This window comes from Osmerus mordax, chromosome 3, assembly GCF_038355195.1.
Source record: "Osmerus mordax isolate fOsmMor3 chromosome 3, fOsmMor3.pri, whole genome shotgun sequence".
NCBI lineage: Eukaryota > Metazoa > Chordata > Actinopteri > Osmeriformes > Osmeridae > Osmerus > Osmerus mordax.
In genome coordinates this window covers 19037886-19063219 of record NC_090052.1, presented here as the reverse complement: position 1 = coordinate 19063219, position 25334 = coordinate 19037886, and the positions used below count along the sequence as shown (strand labels likewise).

Below are 25334 nucleotides of genomic sequence, written 5' to 3'. Positions count from 1 at the left end.
CTCGAATAAGCATATTGTATCCCAGTTCTTCATCAAATATCTAACTAAAACATCTGAACACGTTTTAGGAGTCCCATCTGGATCAAATTGAGGTTTACTGCTCAAAGATCAAAGAGATGAATGAATCTTACCCACATGTAGCTAGGAGTATTGAGAAGTGTGCCCTTGAAGCTGTCACTACATTGTGTCAGGTATGGGAATTTGAATAAACCTAAAACATTTGACCCATGTTTCCTCAATCACATTGGAATGTGAGTAGTAAAGATGTTATTTTGTGTGGATATGGTTTCTTCAATAATTATACAGAGTAAGTCTGAAGGCAAGCTGTTTGAGAGGATAAACTTCATGAACTGGAACTATAAATTTGGAAAACTCATCTCTGCTATAATCGAGAAATCTTGGCCAAAAGACAGCCGTGGGTGTTACCAGGAAGAAGAGGAGGTGGTCCTTCGACACCTCTTGTCCTGGACTGCTGCCAAGAACATCTTCCAGCTACATGGTAAATGCATAAGATCAATTGACTCGGACTGTAGTAGCTTTATCACTCCCTTCAATCAGGGGCAGTTTCCCCCACTAAATAACGACATTTTTTTAGGTGCTAATGAAAAGCTTGTAGAGCATCTTTCTGACCTGGCCAGGGAGAGAATTTCAGTAGCAATTTCCTTCTTCACGGCCATCTCCAAACAGCTGATTCAAGGAAACATCAAGATGAACCTGCTGAACTACATTCTGGAGAAGAAGGATACTTTTACAGAGCTCCTAAAAATAGGTATGTCTACCTGTTGGGTCCTTATTCAATTGTCATCCATGTTAATACTGATATGACCATGAAATGGCTGTAATAATACATTTCTTTCTGCAGACTGTCTCTCTGAGAATGAGCGTTACAAAGATGGCACCCCTGTGAAGAGGCTGCTGCAGTGGAGACAGGAGGAGGTTAAAGCTGTGTATCATGAGAAGGAGCTCGTGAAAATCTTGCTGTCAATGAGCCGCAAACTTGAGGAACACATCACGGGTGAGCGAAGGGAAAGTTAAGAAATTAATGAACCATTACAGTTTCAAAGAATTTCTTGGTCTCTCATGACATTTTTCCTAGTTAGTTAAAATGTTAAATCTGTGTTGCAGTTGATTTAGATGAGTTGGAAGAAAGGCAAAGCACCAACATTGAATTGATGACCTTGGACCAGTTTATGGAAGTTCAATCATTTGAACAGCTGTCCTCGCCAGTGGCTGGTGTGGTCACATACTTTGACCTTGATGAAACAATAAAAGAGATGGCAGAGGTTCTTCTTACTTTTGAAAAAAGCTTCATATTCAAAATGTGCTGGGTGGAGGAGGCTAGATTATATGCTAGTGGAAATGCAAATGGTGAACTTGAAGAAGCTGGAGTGTTTGATATTAAGGCGACACCAGATATGATATACAAAAACATTTTCCAGCCTTGTTTTGCCAAGTATGAAGAGATTTACAAATGTCTGAAGAATGGATCTCTTAGGCTTGGGGAGGTCGATGCCCTCTTTAAAGCCTACAAAGGAAAGTACGAGGGGCTAGCAGAAGAGCTGGAAATCATGTGCAAAATCGACAAGTCCAGTGACAAACAGTGGATCCAGAGAAGAGCCCAGCAGATCGAGCAGTACCATGAGCTTCACCTTGCTGTCACGTCAGCTCAAGTCATTATGTTGGTCCAGGAGACCCTTGGCCTTCAAGGCGACTTCCAGGTTCTACAGACTTTGTTAGAAGTTGTAAGTACCTTCTGCCCGTTCAATGATTTTCATAATGCATTTATTGTGCTCCTCATCCTAATGATGTTCAACTGTTCTCAGACACACGCTAACTTCAAGAATGAACATCTGGATCGTATCGACAATGACCTGATGCAGGCTAAAATGGTTCTGGTGGATATCACAGAACCTCGCAGACTGTGTCTCCAGGAGCTTGGTCTCCGGAGAAACTTTGTCAACTGGGTGAAAGATGCCCTTGAAGGTAAAGCAATTAAATGTATTTAACATGGGTAATCATGTGAATACAGGATAGAGTTGATATTTTCAGTTGAATGCATTTTTAAAACACTCCATACCTTCCGTCATTCCAGATATCAATGAGCTGAAAGTGTTTGTCGACTTGGCCTCCATCTCTGCTGGAGAGAATGACCTAGATGTGGACCGTGTCGCCTGCTTCCATGACGCTGTCCTTGGCTACTCCTCAATGCTCTATGAACTGAAGCCTGACTCTGGCTTCCTAGCCCTCAAAGAGATGCTGAAGAAGCTTTGGAGGGCATTGGAGAATGACACCAACCTCCCTAAGAAGCTGGTGAGATTAATGTTTCAAATGGGGGAAACGGTTTCGAATTAGGTGCGTACGAAACTGACTTGCCATTGATCTTTTTCCAGCAAGACACTGCTCGCCACCTTGAGTGGTTGAAGTCTGTTAAGGACAGCCATGGGTCTGTAGAGTTGTCCTCTCTCTCTTTAGCATCATCCATCAACAACAAGGGTATCTATGTCATCAGTGCACAGAATGTAAAAAAGGTAAACAGCTTGACTATTAATAGAATGCTCTTTCCAAACCATCAAGAAATTGTTGTCCCTCCACTAGAATGGTTCGACTTTGAGATGAGGTTCTGTGTTTATCTAATCAGCTAGCTATAAGGCAACAGTGGATGTACTGATTGTGATTGACATAAGCAAAATAAACTACATGTTATTGAGAATGCGATTTCACAGCTTTTTTGTTTGATTGATCAAATCTAGTTGAGCATGGACACAGCTGTGAAGCTGCTGATCCCAGAGGACCACAACGAGGACAGGGAAATGCGTTCCTACTCTTTGGAGGACCTGAGGGAGCTGCAGAACAAACTGATGCTCATGTCTGGGAAGGGAGACCAGGGTCAGTGTGAGGTAGAGCAATTTGCAGAGGTATGTTGAGCATCTCATTCTGCTTTGAATATTGTATGTATCATTTGTCTGTAATGACTGTAAATTGATTTTAGTCATTGACAGCCAATAGTAATAACAATTGCACCTTCTGCATTCTACTTTTAGGTCTTTGCTAGTGTTCAAAGATTAGCCGTGGCATTCATTGCTCTATATACAGCTGGAAATCCCCTGTTCAGATACTGGGAGGCCCACATCAACTGCAACTCAGGCATCGAAGAATCAGGGATTTTCATGGACTTCCATTTGGGCAGTGTTGTCAGTTTCATTATGGTGGAGGGAAGAATGGTGGAGCAACTGCCTGAATTGTGCAAGAAAATGGAGACTTGTTTGAAATACTGGGAAGACTTCATAGATAAACAGAGATCTGATCATTACTACCTTAATTACTACACGGCTGAGCAGATTGTCTACCTGTGCAGTAAGCTCACTCAGCAAAAAGTGACTGGCTTGGATGACCAAGTTATCATGATGCTGTCCTTTGTGAAACCCAACTGCAATGCCTCAGATATGAGGCATGTTTGGCATGAACTCCAGTATGAAATCCTCACCAAACCAACTGAGCAAAACAAGGACATTGACTTTCAGACCTTTGTTGATGTCTCTTGTGGTGCAGAGAAAATACCTGAGTTGATAGAAGAGCTAGATCTCCCAGATAATTTGGCAAGTCTTGTTGAACAAGCTAGTGGCACACAGAAGCTGAATTTGATGTGGAATGCTTACATGAAAGACATGAAGAACTTCCTCCCCGACACTCTGGATGTCAGAAGTCTAGGAAGACTTCTGGAAATATTGGCCACCAAAGAAGATGAGACTGAGGATGACACTGAAGAAAAGAATGAAAGCATCCTCTTTAGACAGATGCCACATGGCCTTGCCACAGGGAGCCCAAACCTCATTGTTTGTCCGCACGAAGATGTCTTGACATCTTGCATATCCATTTACATGAGAAGTGAACAGGAGCCATTGCCGACTTACGACGAGGTCCTGTTGTGCAGCTCATCTACACCTTTTGAACAGGTGGAACTTTTTCTCAGGCGCTGCCTCACTGCTGGTTACAGAGGAGACAAGATCCACACCATGCTGTATGGGGATCAGCTGACTTACGAAGTGAGCTCCAAAGTTGAGAACTTCTTCCAGCGAATACAGGGGCAAAGCAGGAAGGACTACAGGCTTGTGTTGATCTGCAGTTCAGACAGAGAGGATGCCTACCTTCCCTCAGCCTTCAGCAAACACAGACTGCACATGGTACCTCAGGAGCCCTTGGCTAGGATTCAGAAGTACCTCAACAGACACTACACTGTCCCAGCAGATGAATGCAGTGCTGCTGCCGTGTTCAAAGATAGACTGTGTGTTGGAGTTGTGTCATCTGAAAGAGCTGGGGTTGGTGAGTGGTCCTTTGGTTATTTGGTCATTTCTTATTAAGGTATTGAGTTGTCTTTAAAATCATTGGTTAATTTACCTATTTTTGTAATGAAGGTAAGTCACTTTACATCAAGAGGATGTACGAGAAACTGAAGGCCAGCACAAAGACGTCTTCACTGCTGAAATGTATCCGCTTGATTGACCCAAGGGTTGATGAAAATATCCTTGTCAACTCTCTGCTCAACACACCACAGAAAGCAGAACTGATCATCTTCCATTTTGATGTCACAACATCGGTAAATACAAAGCACAAATGTGATACTCATTTTTTTTAAAGAAATTCCATGGTATTCCATATATGTTAATTGTTGATGATGAATATTCAACAGGTGCAGAAGGGCCTCAATCAGTTTCTGTTTAAACTGCTGGTGCTACGTTATTTAATGGATTCTGAGGGACGAATGTGGAAATGCAGCAGTCAGCAGCTTTATGCAATTGAGATCCTAAGGTCAACTGTAAAGTTGCCTAGAAATATCTCAAGAAAGGTATGTTTTTTTTTAAAGACTTTGTTGAAGGCATTTACATGTTTTGATGATTGAGGACTTCATCTTTGCCCTGTTTTCACAGAGTCAGAGTGCAAACACCACATTCCTGGATGTGTTCCCAAACATAATGTGCCGCCCTCCGAAAGAGGTTTTGGAGATGGAAATGAGAATGCAAGAAGAGACTTGCACTGTGAAGCCAGAGGACCCTCTAATGGATCATCAAGAGTTCAGAAGCGAAGCCTTTCAGAGGCCATACCAGTATCTGACGCGATTCCATAATCACGTGGATCTCAATGCCTACATGTATGGAGGAGTTGAGGGGTCGCATGGAGAATGCCTGCAAATGCTCCTCATGCACTGTGGCATCATGGATCCATCTTGGGCTGAGTTGAGGAACTTTGCGTGGTTCTTAAACGTCCAGCTAAGAGACTGTGAGACGTCTGTTTTCTGTGATGCCTCTTTCACAGGCGACACTCTTCAGGGATTCAAGACCTTTGTGGTGGACTTCATGATTCTAATGGCCAAAGACTTTGCCACTCCATCACCCAGCATTTCAGACCAGAGTCCTGGGAGGCAGCCGATTGACCTCACTGGGGTGACCGATGAAGACTTGGCCCCCTTCCGGATTAGGAAGAGATGGGAGTCAGAGCCACACCCATACATCTTCTTTAATGACGACCATGTTTCCATGACCTTTATTGGTTTCCACCTTCAACCTAATGACCAGAATTCTGTTGATGCCATTGATCCATCTACGAGACAGGTAATCAAAAAAAACATCATGACAAAGGAGCTGTACGAAGGCCTAAAGCTACAGAGAGTCCCTTTCAACATGGACTTTGATCAACTGCCCAGAGGAGAGAAAATTGAACGCATCTGCAATGTTCTGGGAATCCAGTGGCCTCTTGATCCTGATGAAACATATGAGCTCACCACCGACAACATCTTGAAGATGCTGGCAATCCACATGCGGTTCAGGTGTGGCATTCCTGTAATAATCATGGGAGAGACCGGATGTGGAAAGACAAGGCTCATAAAATTCCTCTGTGAACTGCGAAGGTCTGGAGTGGCCACTGACAACTTGAAACTGGTCAAAGTTCATGGAGGAACAAGTTCCGACATGATCTACACCAAAGTCAGAGAGGCAGAAGCCATTGCGTCTATCAACCTAGAACACTACAACTTTGATTCTGTTCTTTTCTTTGACGAGGCCAACACCACAGAAGCCATCAGCAGTATTAAGGAGGTCCTCTGTGACAAAACTGTTGAAGGAGAACAGTTGAATGTCAACTCCGGCTTGCAAATCGTTGCTGCATGCAACCCCTACAGGAAGCACACAGATGAAATGATTCAGAGGTTGGAATCAGCTGGCCTTGGATATAGAGTTCGAGCTGAAGAGACAGATGAAAAGCTGGGGTCCATTCCGCTCCGCCAGTTGGTGTACAGAGTACAGTCGCTACCGCCAAGCATGATCCCCCTGGTGTGGGACTTTGGTCAGCTCAACGATCAAACTGAAAAGATGTACATCCAACAAATTGTCCAGAGGGTGGTTGCAACCAACACGGTTGATGCAGACTACATTACACTGATAACAGATGTCCTGTCCGCCTCGCAGAAATACATGCGGACAAGGAAAGACGAATGCAGCTTTGTAAGCCTGAGGGATGTGGAACGTTGCATGCAAGCTTTTGTGTGGTTCTACAAAAGCCATGAGATGCTACTTGCAGAGCTTCAGAAGTTTGTGAAGAACCAAAACACAGAGAGGGGTGAGAAGAATCCAAAGGGCCTGCATGAGAGGGACCCGGTCTTGTGGTCTCTTGTGATGGCAGTGGGAGTCTGCTATCATGCCTGCTTGGAATACAAAGACAAATACCGAAAAAGAATCTGCAAGTGTCTTCCAGAAGCTTACACCCCAGTGAAAGTAATGCAGGAAATTTCCCTCATGCAGGATCTCCTTCTGAGTGGAGTCCCCTTGGGGGAAACCATTGCAAGAAACAATGCTCTTAAGGAGAATGTCTTCATGATGGTGATCTGCATTGAGCTGAGAATCCCCCTCTTCTTGGTAGGAAAACCTGGAAGCTCAAAATCTCTGTCTAAAACCTTGGTTGCTGATGCCATGCAAGGCCAAGCATCCCACTCAGAACTCTACAAAAGACTGAAACAGATTCACTTGGTGTCTTTCCAGTGCAGCCCCCACTCCACACCAGAAGGCATCATAAATACGTTCAAGCAATGCGGACGTTTCCAGGAGGGAAAGAATCTGAGAGAGTACATTTCTGTGGTGGTGCTGGATGAAATTGGCCTGGCTGAGGATTCCCCCAAAATGCCACTAAAAACCCTCCACCCTCTGTTAGAAGAAGGATGCATCGATGATGAGCCCCTACCCCACAAAAAGGTTGGATTCATCGGTATATCTAACTGGGCATTGGACCCTGCCAAGATGAACAGAGGAATCTTTGTGTCCCGCGGTGACCCCGATGAGAAGGAGCTGATCGAGAGTGCTAAAGGCATATGCTCGTCCGACACAATGATCCTTGAAAAGGTCCGAGATTTCTTTCAGCCCTTTGCTAGAGCCTACCTAACCATCTGCCGTAAACAGGGGAAAGGCTTCTTTGGCTTGCGTGACTACTATAGCTTGATCAAGATGGTTTTTGCCATCACCAAGGCTACAGAGCAGACTCCAAGTGCGGAGAAGATTGTGGAGGCTGTGCTGAGGAACTTCAGTGGCAGAGATGATGTGGATGCTGTCACAGTGTTCTCCAACAGGCTGCAGATCAAACCAAATCTGGAGAGCATTAGTGCTATTGAGCTGGTGAGGGAAAACATCAGAGCGATTGGCCAGGAGGAAGAATGCCGCTATTTGCTGGTTCTGACAAAAAACTATGCAGCTCTACAGATCCTTCAGCAGACCTTTTTCTCAGAGACCTGCCAGCCTGAGATCATCTTTGGCTCCAGCTTCCCCAAGGACCAGGAGTACACCCAGATTTGCCGAAACATCAATCGAGTAAAGATCTGCATGGAAACCGGTCGAACCATTGTGCTTCTGAACTTGCAGAATCTTTATGAAAGCCTCTACGATGCTCTGAACCAATACTATGTCTGCCTGGGAGGACAGAAGTATGTGGATTTGGGCTTGGGAACCCATCGTGTGAAATGTAGAGTGCACAAAGACTTCAGGCTCATTGTCATTGAAGAAAAAGAAGTGGTCTACAGGCAATTCCCAATCCCGCTCATCAACAGGCTGGAGAAACATTACCTGGACATTAACACTGTCCTCAAGAGTGAGCAAAAGAGAATTGTTGAAGAACTGGAGAAATGGGTGGGACAGTTTGTTGCCCTTCACAATCAACACAGCATGGCACCACAGGCCCACAAGTATCAGCCTCCTGATGTCTTCATAGGCTACCATTCTGACACATGTGCTTCCGTGGTCCTCCAAGTCACAGAGAGAGAGAAGGGAGAGATGGACGACTCAGATCCCCAAAGAAAAGTGCTGGATGAGGCTAAACTCATCATGCTCAACTGTGCCACCCCTGACTCTGTTGTGCGGCTAGACTGTACAAGTCTCTCCAAGGTGGAAATCGAAGGTTTGGCCAGAGTCTACTTTGAGGAGCAGAAGCATAGTTCTCTGGCTGACTTCATGGTCTCCCACACACAACAGGACGACCAGTGTCTTTCCTCTTTCACAGAGGTAAATTGTTCTTGTCTATATACAGAATTCTAGTATTATTTCATTAACATCGTCACTCATTAATCTTGATTGACTTTCTTAGGTGACAACATTCTCCAGACTTCTGACAACATGTGACATTGGACCACTGGAGGAGATGGTGCAGAGTGTAGAACTGCTCTCTCTACAGCAATTTGACACAGAATATTCCTTCCTCAAAAAGATCAGGTTTGTTTATTGAAAACAGGTGTGATGTATGAGTATTGAATGATTTTAATAATAAATTATTTTTATGTATTTTTTTAAACTTCTCTCCTTAGGCATTTTCTCACAAGAGAAACCAAAAGAAAGAATGCAACGAGCAACAAGATCCTTATCATTCAGTCTGACTTTGTGGAAGCATCCCACGGCGCAAATCTGATTGCATCTGCAAAGTAAGTCAAGTCCAAATATTTTGACTTGTGAGTCAGTGGTAAATGAGTTACGGCCCTGCTGTTATGCGTTTTCCCATGGTCCTTTGTCTTCTGCTCCTGCTCTCAGGTTTGTGTGTTAAGAGTATTTCTGTTTGGTTTTTAAGATATTCGGCCATTAACGAAATCAACAAGTCAAGACGTGAGGAGATGGATGGGAAGGTTTTCATTTACTTTATCACCAAACTGCCGAGGATGGAAGGAGGGACTTGTTATGTTGGATTTCATGGAGGTAAGGTCATTTGGAGATAGACTTTTGAAGTAACTTTTTTACAATGTAGGATGAAACATTCAAAAACATTTTTCCCCTAAAGGTCCATGGAGGTCAGTCCATATAGATGACCTGAGAAAATCAAAAGACATTGTGTCAGACATCAAAGCCTTGCGCAATCTGACAATAAGCCAACTCTTTGAGGAAAAGCAAGATCAAACTGAACGTAAATATACAGATAACATTCAAAAACAGAATAGAGCTGTTCTTGTATCTGTTTTCAATAGATTATGAAATGTAGTACACACATATATAAAATAATTGACAACAACCAATAACTTTGTGTGTTTGCGTAGCTATGGAGGTTGATGACATGTACTCTGAGGCAGAGCAACATGAGACGGAACACGGGGACCAATCTGTGAGTTCAGTTAAAACAAGTCAATCGCCATTTGTCATTGTTGTGTCGAGGCTGCTGCTTATTTTCCTTTTCTTTATGACATGCCACAGGGCTGGGAGAGTTTTGTAGACACAACAGCACTGGTGCGTAGCTGTGTCCAGAGTGCAGTGGGCATGCTCAGAGACCAAGTAGAGGGTGGCAGCCGCAGCACCAGGAGAGTTGAGATCCTGCTGACTCTTCTGTCCGACAACGAAGAAATAAGAGGTGTGCAAACCGTGACCTGTTTTCTACTCATTCTCTTGATACGATCTTGTCGCACTGCTAAAACGTAATTTCTTTCAAATGTTTCATGTCTGAAGGAGAATTCTTGAGAACTGTGAAAAGACGCCTTCATTCTCTGCTGGTCACCTACGATAGCAGTACCCTCTCTTCAAATAAAAACAACTGGGTCATCAAGGAGGCGTCCAACATTGATGCTTTGCAAGAGGGAGGCACCTTCAGGTAACAAAACAATTGTCTGTTATATTTTAGGTCTCGGTGCTTGTAATAAGTTAAAAAGCAATTAGGCCGTAGTAAGGTAGTAATTCTTAACACATTTTCATGTTGATTAGCATCCTTAAAAGGCATGTATTACCTATTAAGGAATACTAAGCTCAATATACAATACCACTAACCCTAACAGACACACGCTGTGGAAGCGTGTCCAAGCTGTGGTCGTACCCTTTCTGGCTCAGCTGATCTCTGTCGTCGACCGCGACCAAAACCTGGACATCCTTCTGGACACCAACTCTAGTGAGCCTGTCAAGAAGCTGTGGTTGGACATCTTTGGGAATGAAAAACTACTGGATGTCCCCTATGCAAGAGTTGACCACAAGTAAGTAACAACTGCGGTGTAACACTTTTAATTCATCATTGCAAGTCGAATAAATAGTGCACTATTTTGCACTATTTATTTTCCAGTCTAGATGCAGGTTATATCCTTGTTTTAATGATCATTCTCTAAAAATGCCTTTCCTTCTCACAGCGCTGAGTCCCATACTATCCTGGTCCAGAACTACATTTCTCCAGACAAGAATGTCAGCTGCAGCATGCCTTTCAGCTGGAGGATCAAGGACTACCTGGATGAACTCTGGGTTCATGCTCTTCATCGTGAAGGTAACTGCATGCAACTACTGTACCGTACCTATATTTATCAAATAAATAAGTTGCTGCTCTGTCCCAGTCTCTTGTTTGAGTGCACTGAGGGGGAATGAGATACCATTTCCTATCACCTGACAGGCCACACTCAAAGTCAGTTTGAGGAGTTCTTTGGGAAGACTCCACTGGGCAGATACATCTTGAAAGCAGAGAAGGAGATGCAGGCAGAGTTTTTCCATAGATACCTGCAGGATTTCATCTCCATGACAATGAACCTTGCCTCTGAGGATGATCTACAGGTAGGATCATTCACTCTTAAAATGTTTATGATTTTCACTTTGGTGGATCTTGTTGATTTTCTTGTTTTCTATTGTATTGAGTGTTTGTGTTAATGCTCTCAAACCGTCTAATCCCCCAGCTCCTCTGTGGTGCCCTGAATTGCTGTGTTAACGAGATGCGAGTCCATTCTGAAGTCTCCATGGAAAATGAAGTGCTATCACTACCTTGGGTCCATGCGGCCTACCACAAATTTAAGAACCGTTTGCAAAACCTCTCCAGGATGATCCACATTGAGCCCCAGGTGCCCGCTGCTCTCCAGGGTAACATCCACGCCAGGGAGGGGGCCGAGCTGGTAAGACAATACCCTGGTTTACGATTGTCATGAAAACCTCACGTTCAATTAATTGGGGAACACCACAAATGGTCATGCAAGAAACTGAGGCAGAGACCCATTGTTGCCCACAACATGGCTTTTTAACGGCTCTTACTCGTGAGCTTGAATGGGTTCTACCTAATATCATTTCAGCTCAAACACTATCTCCCCCCTTTCGCCCCACCCCTCTAAGGTCCTGGATGTGTACGCAGCATTGGCCTCCGTGGAGGTCCTGGAGCCCCAGGCTCTGGACACAGACCCCCAGAGACGGGCCTGGCTCAGGCAGGTCAAGAGGCTGCAGGTCCCCATAGAGCTGGTCTGCTCCGAGGAGAGTGTGAGGCATTATGGAGAGAGGAGCAAGACCATGGCTGGCAGGGTCCAGTAAGTTCCATGTAGATCTAATGAAATGGTGGAGTTTAGCGTATATTGACATCATTGGTATAATTGACGTCACTATATGGTACATCTTTTGCACCATGTGAGCTGACTTTGTGTGGTACCTTCTAGAACTGGGTGGAACCGCATCTTCTCCCTGTCTTTGTTCGTGGAGCACATGTTGCTGGGCATCGAGGGAGAGGAGGTGAAACTGAAAACACTAGTCTTGGAGCACATGCGAGGACTTGGCAAAGTAAGTGTAGTTCATCATCGTCATGAGTCTTGTTCAACCCCCTAGCCATAACAGGGACAAGGATGTATTGTCTACAAGTGCATTCTTTCTGTTAACCCTGTCAAGGTACTGGAAAAGAGTTCTGACCTAAAAATGCAGAAGCCGTTTGAAGATGTGATCGGTATATTGAAGGCCTGCAAAGATGGAGCAGTGGAATGTTTCTTCAGGTGTGGATGGTTTTTCTATGTGCTGCTGTGTTTTTTAAGTGTACGCTCAAAAAAACATTATCATTTCCAATTACATACATTGCTATCAACAAGGCAATGACAAGACAAAGATTTGCTAGAATATTTCAATTTAAATCCAAGTTTCAAATCCAAGACAATAATAGGTGGATGCCCTCTTTTGTCCAATCAGGTTTGGCCTCCAGCCATGCCCAGTGTGTTTGGGCGACCCTCAGGACCCCCTCAGTCTGCCCTGCAAACACATCTACTGCTTGGGCTGCATCAAACAGTGGCTGATCCCAGGCCAAATGTACTGTCCTCTGTGTATGGACGCTGTTCCCGAAGATCTCTCCTTCCAACCCTCAGAGGACATACGGTATGGAAATACTCACCTGCCCACCTCAAAAGAAAAACAATTAAAAACAATGAAATTATGATTTTTCCTTTATTTTTATTTTTATGGATTGATGGTGTTTTTATTTGCAGTCAACTCATCAACCAGAATGCCCAGTTCAGGAAACGGTGCAATGCCTTCTTCATAGACATTGTCTCTACCGTGTGCTTCAAGGACAACACCCCCCCCTGCCAGAAAATTATTCACCACCTTCTGTCATTCCTCATGGTGGAGGTCCAAGCTGTACCCATCATCAGAAGTATGTTGGAACAGCTCTTCATGTTTGTTTGGGTGTATGTATGAGTCTGTGGTATTCTGATGATGTGTTTTTTTCCTGGTTAGGCAAGCAGATTCTGACCAAGGCGCTTTCTCCCTTTGATGACTCTGTGGATAAAAACCCAGTGGTGCGGTCTGTAGTGCTCAAACTTCTGCTCAAGTACAGGTAAGGAGCAAATGGTTGCTTTTCACGTTCAGGATTTTTTGTAAGTCGTAGGCCGCACTTGGTAATTCAATGGATTTTCTTCAAGCTTTGATGACATCAAAGGCTACCTGCAACATCACCTGACTGCAGTGGAGCAATCCAACATCTTGGAGGAGTCAGACAAAACAAATCTCTACTCCATTTACATAAACTGCTTGGAGGTATGTCTAAATAACCAGAGCATTGCCCGTACCTCATACAAGAATGATTGTTATTTTTTTTTTAATTGAATTTAAATTAATCAACAATGTGACACAAATTAAAAGTGTTGCTGCCAAAACGTTTCTAAATTGTGAGTTCCAGAGTGATTGCAGTTGCATCCTGTGGTTGTTTCCAGGACTCGATGTTTGAGAGGACGCAGTGCCACACAGTGGCAGAGCAGCAGGCGTGTCTGAGGGAGGAGAGAGCCTTCCTGGGGGACTTCCTGCAGTCGCACCCTGCCTCGGGGGCCCAGGGCGCCACCGTGGAGTACCTGCAGCAGATAGCCAGGACGCGCTTGTGTCTGGATCTGGCTGCGAGCCTGCTGGTGGACTCCCTGGATGTCACAGGTACCTCGTCATCTGGTATTTGGGATCATATGTCGAGTATCCCGTAGCGATGACAGCCTGACAGCGATTCCATCCACTTGGAACAGTCTGGTTAGACGGTTTTTGAACAATATATTTCTTGTTTAATATTCATTGCTGTTGTCATGTCGCTCGGCCCTCTCTCTCCCTCGCCTAGAAGAATCCCAGCGTGGACCCCGGAATGGGTCTGCTGCGTTCCTGGCCAGTGTGATGGAGCTGTGTGCGCACAGCAGGAACGACTGGTACAGGGTCTACCTGATCCGCAAGATCTGCAGCCAGCATGGAGTTGAGTTTGTCCAGAAGCTCCAGAAAGAGGCCAGCATCCGCTGGCTGTTCCCCGAAGAAGTTCTTCAGCAGGTAACTCCTGGCTATATTCTTGTCTATGGCATTCTTGAAATGAATACTGGATCTTCTCATTTGATTCGCTACAGTATAGGCATGCACTCTGATTATAGCTTATTCTGGTTCTGTATTTGTTGGGCATACATTGAGCGGTAGCACCGTGTGTGGATTCCCTCTGTTCTCCACCTGTCAGAGTCAAGATGACAGCCTCATAGATCAGTACCTCGTGTGTGGAGAGGATTACAAGGCAGTTCGAGATGCTGTCGCCAAGGTCATGATGGAGGGCAAAGCGAAGCGATTGGATGCGGCTTGCGAGGTAATTCTGTTCTGTTTAACCTCAAAACCGACACACCGTTACTTGCCGAATAATCGGAGTACATACTAGTGTAGGCTACATTGTTAAAAGAAAAGACTTGCTCATAAGAGTGTGTGTGGTTGTGTGTGTGTAGGGTTGTGCGTGTCCGCCACACAGAAGGACAGTCTACCTTCTTCTGGCTCTGTTCAGAGAAGTCACCTCTCTCTACAGGGCAGCTAACCCCACCTTCCACCCCAAACCTCAGGTCAGTCTCTCCACATCTAATCCTCATAACATAAACCGAATTGGAAGACTTGTCTTTACAACCCGTGACCAAGTATGAGTGACTCTTTCTGTCCTCGCCTCTCCTAGCAATGTGAGGCACTGGTAGCTTTCATTGAGACCTCTAAAGTCCTGGCCGCCCCAGAAGTGAAGGCTTTTGCCCGGGCTCTGGTGGGCAACCAGCTGGGGGCCATGGGAGTCCGACAGGGCGCCTCCACAGCAGAGAGTGTGGTGGTGGAGCTCACCGTCCACCTGGCTGCTGTCTTGCTCTGTGGGAACCCGGGCGTGATGACGCCCCTTCAGCAGCTGGCGCTGGTGCCCGCCAACATGCAGGTGGGCACACTGTCCCCTCAAGCCTGTCTCGCTCGGTCTCGTCTGTCTCCTTCAGGAATGCTGTGTTGGTTAGAGCTGTTGCATTGTAGCACCTGGATTTTCTCGGGGCACGTTTGAAAGTGGGGAAGATGGTGTGCTGTATAATCTTGCGAGTAACAAATACGAATTTAGTTCCGGTGCATATTTGAATGGTTTCCCCCCCCAGCGTCCACCAACTTTAATAAAGAAAAGAAAATAAAAAATATTACATGTGATGCTAGTGATGCACCGAAATGAAAATTCTGGTATTTTTGGGAATTCAGACATTTCAAAGCATCCCATTAATCAACACATTCATTAAGAAGTAATGGTTATTCCACAGAGAGCTTTCTTACCCACAATGCCAGAGGACATGCTAGCAGTAGCTCGCCAGGCCATGGGACCATTGCAGTGGTACTGTGAGTACTGACTTAGGCAACTGCATATCAGAGGACATTCAAAAGATCCGATCAAACAGTCTTTGTCATAATCATAATCCTTATCTTCCACAGTGTGTCCAAATGGTCACCCTTGTACCATTGGAGAGGTATGTAGCATGAGGCTAATTTAAGCATAGTGACACATTTGCTTTGTGTCAATTTAACAACAATGTCTTTTTCTTCTTTTTTTTGTATGCTTTCTGTATCTACTTTTTAACTTTTAATTCATGAAACATGTAAAAGACTTTTATTCAGCCAACCCCATCATTTATACAGTGTGGCCAACCTATGGAGAGAAGCAAGTGTCTGGACTGTGGAGCGGTGATTGGAGGAGACAACCACAGACCGGTCCAAGGCTTCAATGTTGTAACTGAGAACCAGTGAGTACGGTCTCTCTCACCTAACGTCCATGTGCCTGAATCCGTGTGGTTCCAGGTTCATAATTCCGTTCAATATGGTCTCGTCCTGGTTAGTGAGGAAGTGTTTGGGTGTGTCTCCTCAGGGGTGACCGCACCCAGACTGGCCACGTGCTGGGAGACCCCAGACGCAGGGCCCAGCCTGACATGATGGACACCAAGAACATGTCCCCCGTGCCCTTCAACCTGGTCCGCCTGCTCACCCACATGGCCATGCTACTGGGCTCCACCAATCACCGTCAGGTAAACACACACACAGGTACAGGTGTAACTACAATGCTAGTCCGATGAGCATTTGACTAATTGGACTCTAAACGTCACTCTTCCCCCTCCCCCCCCCCCCTGTCTTTCTCTCTTTGGACTCCAGTACATTGCTGCCCTCATCAAGCCTCCAGTGGCAGACCCAGAGATGTTCCTCACGGCCCACCTGCAGAAGGACGTGGAGCAGCTCACCAGGTCCCTGGGGAAAGGAGCCGACGACACGGTCAGCACCGTCCACCTGGTGATCAGCAGCCTGCTGGAGCCTCCTCGGCCTGGACAGTGTAAGAGGCCCTCACCCCTGCTTTTCCTCTCTGCTACTCCAAACGCCATCTTTCCCCCTGTGTGTGACACCAGTCACTATTTCAAGGTCATTTCATGATCACCACTGACCTTTTGTTCTCGACAGACAAATTGGCGCGGAGTGTAATGAAAGAGCTTTTGATGGACTTTATCTGTGTCCTCGTCTTGAGTTCAGTTGAAGACTGTGAGGTGTTTACGTTCCAGGGCCTGTTCAGTACGATAACTTGCTCTCCACCAAAGACGCCAGAAACGCCTGGGAGACCACTGTCGGCAATGAGGTCATCGCTCCTAAGCTCAAGGTAAGATTCACAATTCCTGAAACATCGCAACATGTTTTTGGTGGGATAAAAAAAAAAAAAAAAAAAAAGTTGTTCCAATGTCTGTACTCTCCCTTCTTTGGTCTCCTTCTCATTATCCTCCTCTACCTCCTCCACATCTCCAGGACCTGGACAGACACCTCAACAAGGTCAACGGCTTCATCCGGACTGACACTCGGGTCTCCTCCAACCCCATCATGAATCTGGTGTTTGGGGACCCTGCCCTGTTCATGTCCTCGCTGCCCCAGGCCTCCCTCATCCACGGTTCTGCCGTGTGGAGCTGCAGGGAGAGGGTGTCCCTGCTCAGCCTCGCCCACATCGTGGAGCAGAACGACGGCAAGGACGCCCTCCCTGTCCTCTGGAGGTTCCTGCAGAAGGTACGGGACAGGAAAAGACACTCTGGTAAAAGTGGTTGAGCTTGTGTTCAGTGGGTAATGAGTGTCTCCACGGCTGTGGCTGTAGGAGGCAGAGGTGCGTCTGGTGCGCTTCCTGCCTGACCTCCTGGGCCTGCAGAGGGACCTGGTGAAGAGGCTGCAGAACATCTCAGACCTGCCCTGCAACACCATTGGCGAGTTCCTCAACAACCAGAAAGCAGGTACTAGAGCGCCGGGTTCAGATACCAGAGCAAAGACGGGGGGGGGGGGGGGGGGGGGTGTGTGTGTGTCTACAACATGGATTAACAAATGGGTTATTTTGATCGTAGCCACTCTGAAATCCTGGTATGAGAAACGCATCAAAATCTTCCTGACAACTTGGAATAAGCTCAGGGTGTCTCTGGAAACGAACGGTAAGATAACAAACAAACCAAAACACCACGATCGTGTGGCTCAATCCCACCTCTCAGTCTTGGCCACACGGATTATACCAGAGTCTGTGTTTTGGGTACAGGTGAGATTAAGATCCCTGCTGAGTTCTGCCAAGAGGACCTGGACCTGAACAGCGACTTTCAAGTGCTGTTGCCACGGCGTCAGGGTCCGGGCCTGTGCTCCACAGCGTTGGTCAGCTACCTCATCGCTCTGCACAACGACATGGTCTACTGTGTGGACAAACACACCGGGGAGCAGACCAGGTATGGGCGCTGTCAGGCCACTTGGGTTTCTTGACCTTCTTTACATTCACGAAGACCCTCGAGGGAGAACGTATCTCCAGTACATTCTTACAGCCGCCCCCAAACACATGCCTCTCCCTCCTCTCTCTCCTCCAGCTACACTGTGAGCCCGGCAGACCTGACAGACCTCCACGTGGTCCGCTATGAGCTGGAGAGAGACCTGCTGGCCCTGGTCCTGTCCAACTGCCAGTACAGCATGGAGCGAGGCCAGGAGACCCTGCATGAGTACGACCTGCCCAAGATCCAGCAGCAGATCCTCACGCGCTTCCTGCAGGGCAAACCCCGCATCACCCTCAATGTGAGCGCGTGCATGCCGTACTGGGCAAACACACATGCGTGCCCGCTTCCAGTTCACACACACGCACGGATGGGAACATGAGTCCGTGTTTTTGTCACTGTTAGCCATCTTCTATGTTTTTTTTCTTCCCCCCATGTCTTCAAAACAGGGCATTCCCACACTGGTGAACAGACATGACCGCAATTATGAGAATATCCTCAAGGATGTGAAAGAAAAAGTCGGACAAGTGAGTTTGCGTTGCTTGTACGTTTGATGTACACGGTTGTATAGCCTGTGTGTGTGTGTGTGTGTGTGTGTGTGTGTGTGTGTGTGTGTGTGTGTAAGAGACACGTGTGTGTGACCTGTGTGTTACTGGTCACACCCCTCTCCTCTAGGAGTCGTTGGCAGCCCTGGCCCTGTCAGGCCTGGCGGGGGAGCTGCAGTCCTACAGCGAGGTGTGTGAGGCCCTGGCCACGGTGGAGGTGGCCCTGGGCTTCCTGGCCATGACCGGGGGAGAGGCCTCCATGCAGCTGGACTGCTACCTGACGGATGTGCTGCAGATGGGAGACCAGACGGACCCACACATCCTCAAGGTTAGAAGCCTCTCTCTCTGTGTGTGTCTCTCTCTGTCTCTCTCTCTCTTTCTCTCTGTCTCTGTCTCTCTTTCTCTCTCTCTCTCTCTCTCTCTCTCTCTCTCTCTCTCTCTCTCTCTCTCTCTCTCTCTCTCTCTCTAGCTTGAGCACACAGCTACCCGTGTGCCTCCTCCTCTGCCATGGTGAAGGCCAGCTCTGTTTTTGGAACACTAACTGGTTGTTGACGTGAGAACTCTCCATTCGTTTTTTTTCTCCTCTCCCGTTGTGTGCTGTCCTCCCCAGACCCTGAGCAGGTGCAGTCTGAAGCACTGTGTCGCCCTGTGGCAGCTCCTCACATCCCTCAAGTCAGAGAACATGCTGCGTCTCAAGAGGGTAAGACCCTCTCGCCGCAGCACTGCTCAGCAGCCCTGAGACTCAGGCCCGTATACGAATACGGTCAGATACCTGGGTGCGCGTGATTGGTCCGACCCAACAAAGAAAGGGGCCGTTCATTGCGTCCTTCACGGAGTTGGGATTCAGCACCCTTTGTACTCGGAGCGCACACGCAAGTCACCACGAGTGTTCGTTAACACGTGCCCTTGTCTCCCCTGCTCCCCCCCCCCCCCCCCCCCCCCCCCCCCTTCCAGGACCCGTTTGTGGGCTTGTCGGAGGAGTACAGGACAGCGCTGGGAGAGGAGGAGCGTCGGGCACTAACGGGCTTCTTCTCCAAGGGCTGCGCTGACCCCTTCCTGCTGGAGATGCACGAGTTCCTGCTGCTGGTTCTCAGGGACCCCCAGGCCCCAGACACCTACAGAGCCGACTGGGGGTGAGAGGCTACACACCAGCTACAGTAGCAGGCCTAACATACCACAGGGTGATAGAGTGGACAGCCGTGGATCTTGATAGTGTACCGAAGCCATCTCCTGAAATGTCCCTGTTTTAACCCCAATGTTGCAGTGTTTTTCAGTTTGGAGTATAGTAAATTGGAAACGTTTACTTTCGTTTTAAGAATTGGAATATCAATGTGGAGCTTAGACCTGTGCATGGAGCTAACATGTAGACTGATTCTGCCCCCTTCCTTCTCTCCCCCCCCCCAGTCTGAAAGACACGCTGGTCTCCTACATAGAGCGTAAAGACCTGGACGTCCCACCCGAGGTGGAGGAGTTCTTCCCTGGGGAGATCCTCTTGTCCCATTACCTGGAGGTCTGGAAGCTGACTGTGGCCTTCAAGCAGGAGCGTAGCCAGAGATAGATCCAAACCGAGCACTTCTGCTCTGCCCTAACTGCCCTGTTAGACTGAGTTTACCTACAACAGCAGTGTTAGTTGTCTTATTTTTCCACTGTGGCTCTTACTGCGTTTGTTGCTCGGGTAAATCTCAAAATGTGAGTTGCATGATACTTAAATGATAAATAAGTGTTAAAGAAGCAATCAGATTAAATGCCTTTGACTTGGCTGTTGTATGTGAACCTTTCTCTCTTGGCTGGAAGTTTACAATCTTGTGTATTATTTGTAAACCACTTTGTACCTGTATCATTAGGGGTATGCTGTCTGTTTTACACAGCATAACCCATGCAAGCAATGCAATTTGTGTTGAAAAGCACTCCTATTTAGCTTCAAAGTGCCAAAACGGAAAACAAATGTGTGCAATACGTACATAAACGTATTACTCATGTCTGATGAGTAACTGACTTTTATTGATCAACAATGTACCTTAATCAAAAACCATAGCTGGTAAAATATATCTTTTTTCATTTTTTTCTTTCAGCTAATTGTTTTGTTGAAATGTTCTAATTTGCACTTCTTTTAATGTGAATCTATGAGGTTGAGTTGTAAGAGTTTAAGAGAGAAGGAAGAGGTTTGATTCTAATATAGTTAAATTATGTGTTTAACTCAGGTACACATCTGTGTAGATGAATAATGCATCAGGTCTGATGAAGAAAAAGAAACCACTTAGCAAACCAATCAAATACTCCATGTACTATGGCAGTGTATGTCTTCAGCCACCTCCATAACAACGTTTCTTTGTGATAATGTTTCTTTCTGCCACTGCCGGTTACCTCAACCCATATTGTTGTGTCACAGTACACCTCTGTCACAATACATGTGACACTGCGTTCTGCCTCTGCTCTCTGAAGCCTTAGGGAGTAATCAAACTCATTATGTGGCACTTTGTTTCTCTCGTTCGATTTAATGTAGGACCAAATTGTCTTTCTGTACTCAATTGTTCAAAAGAGCATCATTCTGCTGTGACAAAATAAATGTTTTGCCTACTTTTTTGTCTGTTTGCTACTTTTTTGTTTTGTTTGAAGTTGATAAGCAAGCTATTTTCCAACAAGCAACGAAGTTTACACTTGTATGCTAGTCATCTTGGTGGGTAGGTGTCATCTGTCTGCTTTACCCACCACCTGACCTTGGCCAGCCAATGGGATCCCACCTTACATCCTCCTCAGAGGCCAGAGACACGATACTAGTTAGACAGGAAATGGTTACCTGACCCCTTGACCCTGCTCTGTTGGGAGGGCAATGTGTTTCTGATCAGCGTGATGGACATGATCAGGCCTGAGAGCTGAGACACGGGTTGGGGACGCCTTCTTAACTTAATTTCCTCTATACCAAAGCAACTTTCAGCATTACAGTGTTTATGAGAGACCTCTGCAGAACTTAACCACGACCACCGTGTGGGCTGGGTTCTAGTCTGGAGGACATCTCATGAGTTTAGGTGATTTCCTGCAATAAAGCAATGAATTCAGACGTATATTCTTCCCCATGAAATATCTTGACACATGCATTAGAAGCATAATGCTGTGTTTATTACACCATTGTCACAGAACAGAAGAGGGCCCCTGGGCCTCTAACTAGGCTAGCTGTCGGTCAGACCTTTAAAGTGACCATTTCATATTACAGGAGAGTATTCCAGACTATCCTACGTATGATCCGGTTTGAACTTACTGCTGTGCTGTGACGGGATGTCTTGTCTATAGGCAAGTTCTGTCTGAGGGGGGGACACCTGACCCCAGCGGGGCCTCGCCCCTACTGACCCCAGTCTGCCTCGTGTTCATTAACAAGGCCTGTTGTGGGGAAACGATCAACACGACCACAATGGGGGTGCGAGGCGTGATTTACGGTGCCCAGGCAAGGGGGTAGGGGACCAAGCCTCAGTGAGCAAGCTCAATCACGCTCCATTCCACTGTTCTGAGCTTTCTGAGCCTACATGCTGGCAGCACAAAGGATGGGACACAAAGGGGACAAATGAGCCACTGCCCCAGCATTGTCTCTGTCCTTTTGACGAGGAGAAATTTGGGACATCGAGCACATCCAAGTTCATGGATTAAGGGGACGATTGGTGTCGGGTGATCGGTGGATGAAGATTCCACCGGAGGGTGACCAGGCTGGAGCTGTCCACCAGGCAGGGCATGGAGGCAGGGTATCACCCTGGGAAAACTACCACCACGTGACCTCTGACCTATGACAAAGGGAGATCTTTGGAGAAGCAGCTGCCTTTCTGGGAGGGTACTCTCCTCATACAAACTGTCAGAGCAGATATTCCGATGGCAGTGTCTCTGTTAACAGCAAAGTGAGTGTGACCACTAGATGGCACTAGCTGCCTTCTCCGAGCATTAGGCTTGAGGGTTTCAGCTTGTTCAATGACGTGGGAGGACTGTTGGAGAGAAAGAGAAACAGCACACATCCTGAATAGGATTAGAGATTTCACCCATAATCTAAAAGAGCTGTGATGACTGTGTCTGTTATTATTAATGTATACACTTATGGTTGGCGACCGCTCAAGACTAAGCCTATGTCTGACCACTTTTTGCACTGCCATCTTTCAGGATGAAAAAAAAAGGTGCTTGTTATTTCACGGGGTCAACACAAACTCAGCAGGGATTGGTTCATGCAAGGTCACAAGCCTGAGCCAGTGTGTTCATGTCTGTGGGAGGTTGCCCTTGAATAAGGGCTACCACCACCACCACCATCCTGGTTTCTATTGCAATGCGCTGCCCTCTGGACTTCCTCCGCTGCAGGAGCCAGGGAAAACAAAGACCGGCTCGCCCGTCAACTGTCAGCGTTCCCTCATTCAGGGCAAGCTTCCGACTTAACCCTTTGATACCCCCATCAGATATTCCTCAGGTTTGCACCTTGGGGATCCGATGTCCTCTGGCGGGGCTGACGCCAGACTGGCGCTCCCTGCCAAAAGGGGAACCTAGATGTTAATGATTGCGCTATGAAATCAGTAGCCTGGAATACCCCAGAGATCCGCAAAAACACACCAACATCGGCTACTGTATCTCCTATGGGGAATTACATGCGCTTTACTGCTAGGTTGGGTAAATGTTTTCTTTAAATTAGCCCTCCAGGGTGCTGCTGTTATTGCATTATTATCAAATTAGTGTTTTTTAATTACTACGTCATCAGAACTGTATGTGGTGGTGGGTCGGGGTGGGGTGAGAGCTGGGATCTTGGCCCAGTTTCTCTAGTTGCCCAGTCTGCTCTGTCAAAAACTTCATCATACAGTAATATAACACATCTGTGAATTATATTAGCTAATTGTATGCATTTCTCCCCATACTCAACACATAGGTTGCTGTCCAAGCACAAGGAAGAAATTAAGAGTTCAGCTGCCATGTTGTTCTATTTTATATGTGAAGAGAAAATACAATTACAAGTTAAGTGGGAACATACCACAAGGGATTATGGGAGGCACTGTGTTTTTAAGTTGGAAAATGAATGTTTTTCACCACACAAATCAAGGAAGAAATATGATTAGATTTCCCCATGGGAACTGTAATGATTGCTTTCGAAAATAATAATTTCGATCAAAGAGAGTCAAAACACTATCAAACATTTCTGAAGTTGTGTGGTTTACCCATAAAGTGCAGACACAGCACATATATTCTGGAATATAAAAACGCATAATTCAACGTTTTAACATTACAGTGAAAACTAAGATGACAAAGCCATGCTCCCCTCATTAAGATGAGTAGGACGTTTGAAACTCTGCAGTTGCTTGACTTGACCTTTTCTGCTTAGTCTTATATTAACCGGTCAGCAACACATTCAATGCTTGTAGCTGGCCACTAATAAGACAGCTTGACATGTACTGCTTGGCATCGAAACGATACCCTTCAAAACCAAGGACTTGATGACACTTTCCGATTGGCTGCACTTGTGTGATCAAACAACAGGCCAAGTAGTGTCTGACACATGAACCCAGGCCCAGGTCATGAAATCTTACCCAGACTTTACACCAGTTTCATTATGAGGGCTTGAATTTCAATACCAAAATGTCTGCAGCAGGTAGACAGCTCTGCCTTTGCACTCTGCAGCAATAATACCTCATATTGAATTAGCTTGTTATGGTAAGATGAGAGGGTGTTTGAGAGGCCCAGAAATATGTCTAGCATTTCCCAAATAACAATAGGGAGCAGGGCAGGCGGAGGTTGCGGTGTCCGGTGCTGTGTTACACTTACAAAGTGAGAAGCCCCTGCCGTTCTCCCTGTCTTGTTTTGGGAAAGCTACAGTCACTGGATACAATTATTGGAGCCAAGATCACTCCCCCCACCCCCCTCACCCCCAACACACACATATAGCACATTCATCAGGATTGTATTTTGTTTGAGGGGGAACGGTTTGGAACACTATGTCTCAAGGCCGAAGAAGAGTATTTTTATAAGGTGCTGAAACAGAAATGGTTTCTGCTGTGCAGCAGGTTCTGAGCTCCAGGGGACATTTTGAATGGGCTCTGGTATTTGATACGGCTCACGACTGCCAGGATTGATTTAATGGCTCTAGATACTACAAATCGTTGTTCAACACAAGTCCCAATACGTTTAATTCAATTTAGTGCGATTCTCGGTTTGCTTCAATCCCGTCCTTGTGCATCCCCGTCTGACAGGCACTTCGACTTGACTGGGATCAGAACAAATGACCCATAGAGGTTTTTCATTCTATCATCATCTCCACCTATCCTCTCCTCCATTCCTTCGAGGCCTCTTGTCTCTTCTACACTCCTCCCCCCCCCCCCCCACCCCCCCCCTCCCCCATCGTGCCTGCACCCTGGGCTCTGGTGGCTGAGCCACGGCGGGGAGGCAGGCCCGCAGCTGCTCCTCATTCCCCAGGCCTCCAGCAGATCCTCAGCTGTTCCCACTTTCCCAGCAGTTCCTGTGTGAGGGATTAGCACTTTGGTTCTGCTGGATTTGGGCTCCTAATGGCTCCCAGCACCGTGGGCCACACAGAGGAAAGGGTTAAGGGCAGGCTGTCGGGGGGCAGCTGAGTAACACCAGCCCGGCCTACCTCAACCACCTGTGGAAGGCCTGTCCAGAGATGACTGAGGAGGAGCTGGGAGACATTTTAAAGCACCCAGGGGCCTCTTTCACCTCTGTAGATGTGATGACTCCAAAAGCCTTTTCAGCTCTCAGATGAGAAGCTTCAAAACCAGTGAAACGCCAGTCATCTGTGAAATCTTACCGGCAATGGGAAACAATGAGATTTTCACAAAGTAGAAGGACTTTTTGTTAAATAAATCAAACAACAGAAAAACATGAGTATCATTTTTCATGAGAATGGAAAATGTCAGAAGCAAGTGGCACTGTGAGACTTGCACCAGAGAAAACTCTCATAGAGAACACAGATGCTGCCTGGCATACAGAGGACATGGTTACATAATACAATTAAAGTCTCAAAACCAGTCCCAAAGCTCACCCCCTCTGTACTCTATCTC

At 46.5% G+C, this 25334-nt stretch overlaps 1 protein-coding gene across 2 annotated transcripts in view; it reads left to right on the top strand.

Annotated features, from left to right (window-relative positions):
- LOC136940295 (E3 ubiquitin-protein ligase rnf213-alpha-like) overlaps nucleotides 1–20889 on the top strand; it is a 28799-nt gene extending 7910 nt beyond the window's left edge. For both annotated transcript variants that reach the window (XM_067232350.1, XM_067232349.1), the window contains 52 exons: nucleotides 69–191; nucleotides 307–499; nucleotides 596–769; nucleotides 863–1015; nucleotides 1126–1742; nucleotides 1824–1983; nucleotides 2093–2310; nucleotides 2391–2528; nucleotides 2751–2915; nucleotides 3042–4320; nucleotides 4413–4594; nucleotides 4688–4843; nucleotides 4926–8534; nucleotides 8617–8741; nucleotides 8834–8947; nucleotides 9091–9215; nucleotides 9298–9420; nucleotides 9551–9615; nucleotides 9705–9858; nucleotides 9954–10095; nucleotides 10277–10468; nucleotides 10619–10749; nucleotides 10873–11030; nucleotides 11150–11362; nucleotides 11577–11764; nucleotides 11891–12011; nucleotides 12117–12217; nucleotides 12408–12590; nucleotides 12701–12867; nucleotides 12951–13050; nucleotides 13136–13250; nucleotides 13427–13637; nucleotides 13813–14012; nucleotides 14191–14313; nucleotides 14447–14557; nucleotides 14665–14907; nucleotides 15269–15344; nucleotides 15438–15472; nucleotides 15642–15745; nucleotides 15868–16024; nucleotides 16149–16323; nucleotides 16547–16641; nucleotides 16785–17036; nucleotides 17122–17254; nucleotides 17363–17446; nucleotides 17548–17728; nucleotides 17864–18065; nucleotides 18214–18291; nucleotides 18440–18637; nucleotides 18920–19009; nucleotides 19264–19442; nucleotides 19714–20889. In XM_067232350.1, the coding sequence (XP_067088451.1) occupies nucleotides 69–191; nucleotides 307–499; nucleotides 596–769; nucleotides 863–1015; nucleotides 1126–1742; nucleotides 1824–1983; nucleotides 2093–2310; nucleotides 2391–2528; nucleotides 2751–2915; nucleotides 3042–4320; nucleotides 4413–4594; nucleotides 4688–4843; nucleotides 4926–8534; nucleotides 8617–8741; nucleotides 8834–8947; nucleotides 9091–9215; nucleotides 9298–9420; nucleotides 9551–9615; nucleotides 9705–9858; nucleotides 9954–10095; nucleotides 10277–10468; nucleotides 10619–10749; nucleotides 10873–11030; nucleotides 11150–11362; nucleotides 11577–11764; nucleotides 11891–12011; nucleotides 12117–12217; nucleotides 12408–12590; nucleotides 12701–12867; nucleotides 12951–13050; nucleotides 13136–13250; nucleotides 13427–13637; nucleotides 13813–14012; nucleotides 14191–14313; nucleotides 14447–14557; nucleotides 14665–14907; nucleotides 15269–15344; nucleotides 15438–15472; nucleotides 15642–15745; nucleotides 15868–16024; nucleotides 16149–16323; nucleotides 16547–16641; nucleotides 16785–17036; nucleotides 17122–17254; nucleotides 17363–17446; nucleotides 17548–17728; nucleotides 17864–18065; nucleotides 18214–18291; nucleotides 18440–18637; nucleotides 18920–19009; nucleotides 19264–19442; nucleotides 19714–19867 (12765 nt within the window). In that variant the 3' untranslated portion in view covers nucleotides 19868–20889. The remainder of the gene's footprint in view (nucleotides 1–68; nucleotides 192–306; nucleotides 500–595; nucleotides 770–862; nucleotides 1016–1125; nucleotides 1743–1823; nucleotides 1984–2092; nucleotides 2311–2390; nucleotides 2529–2750; nucleotides 2916–3041; nucleotides 4321–4412; nucleotides 4595–4687; nucleotides 4844–4925; nucleotides 8535–8616; nucleotides 8742–8833; nucleotides 8948–9090; nucleotides 9216–9297; nucleotides 9421–9550; nucleotides 9616–9704; nucleotides 9859–9953; nucleotides 10096–10276; nucleotides 10469–10618; nucleotides 10750–10872; nucleotides 11031–11149; nucleotides 11363–11576; nucleotides 11765–11890; nucleotides 12012–12116; nucleotides 12218–12407; nucleotides 12591–12700; nucleotides 12868–12950; nucleotides 13051–13135; nucleotides 13251–13426; nucleotides 13638–13812; nucleotides 14013–14190; nucleotides 14314–14446; nucleotides 14558–14664; nucleotides 14908–15268; nucleotides 15345–15437; nucleotides 15473–15641; nucleotides 15746–15867; nucleotides 16025–16148; nucleotides 16324–16546; nucleotides 16642–16784; nucleotides 17037–17121; nucleotides 17255–17362; nucleotides 17447–17547; nucleotides 17729–17863; nucleotides 18066–18213; nucleotides 18292–18439; nucleotides 18638–18919; nucleotides 19010–19263; nucleotides 19443–19713) is intronic.
- The last annotated feature ends 4445 nt before the right edge of the window (nucleotides 20890–25334 follow it).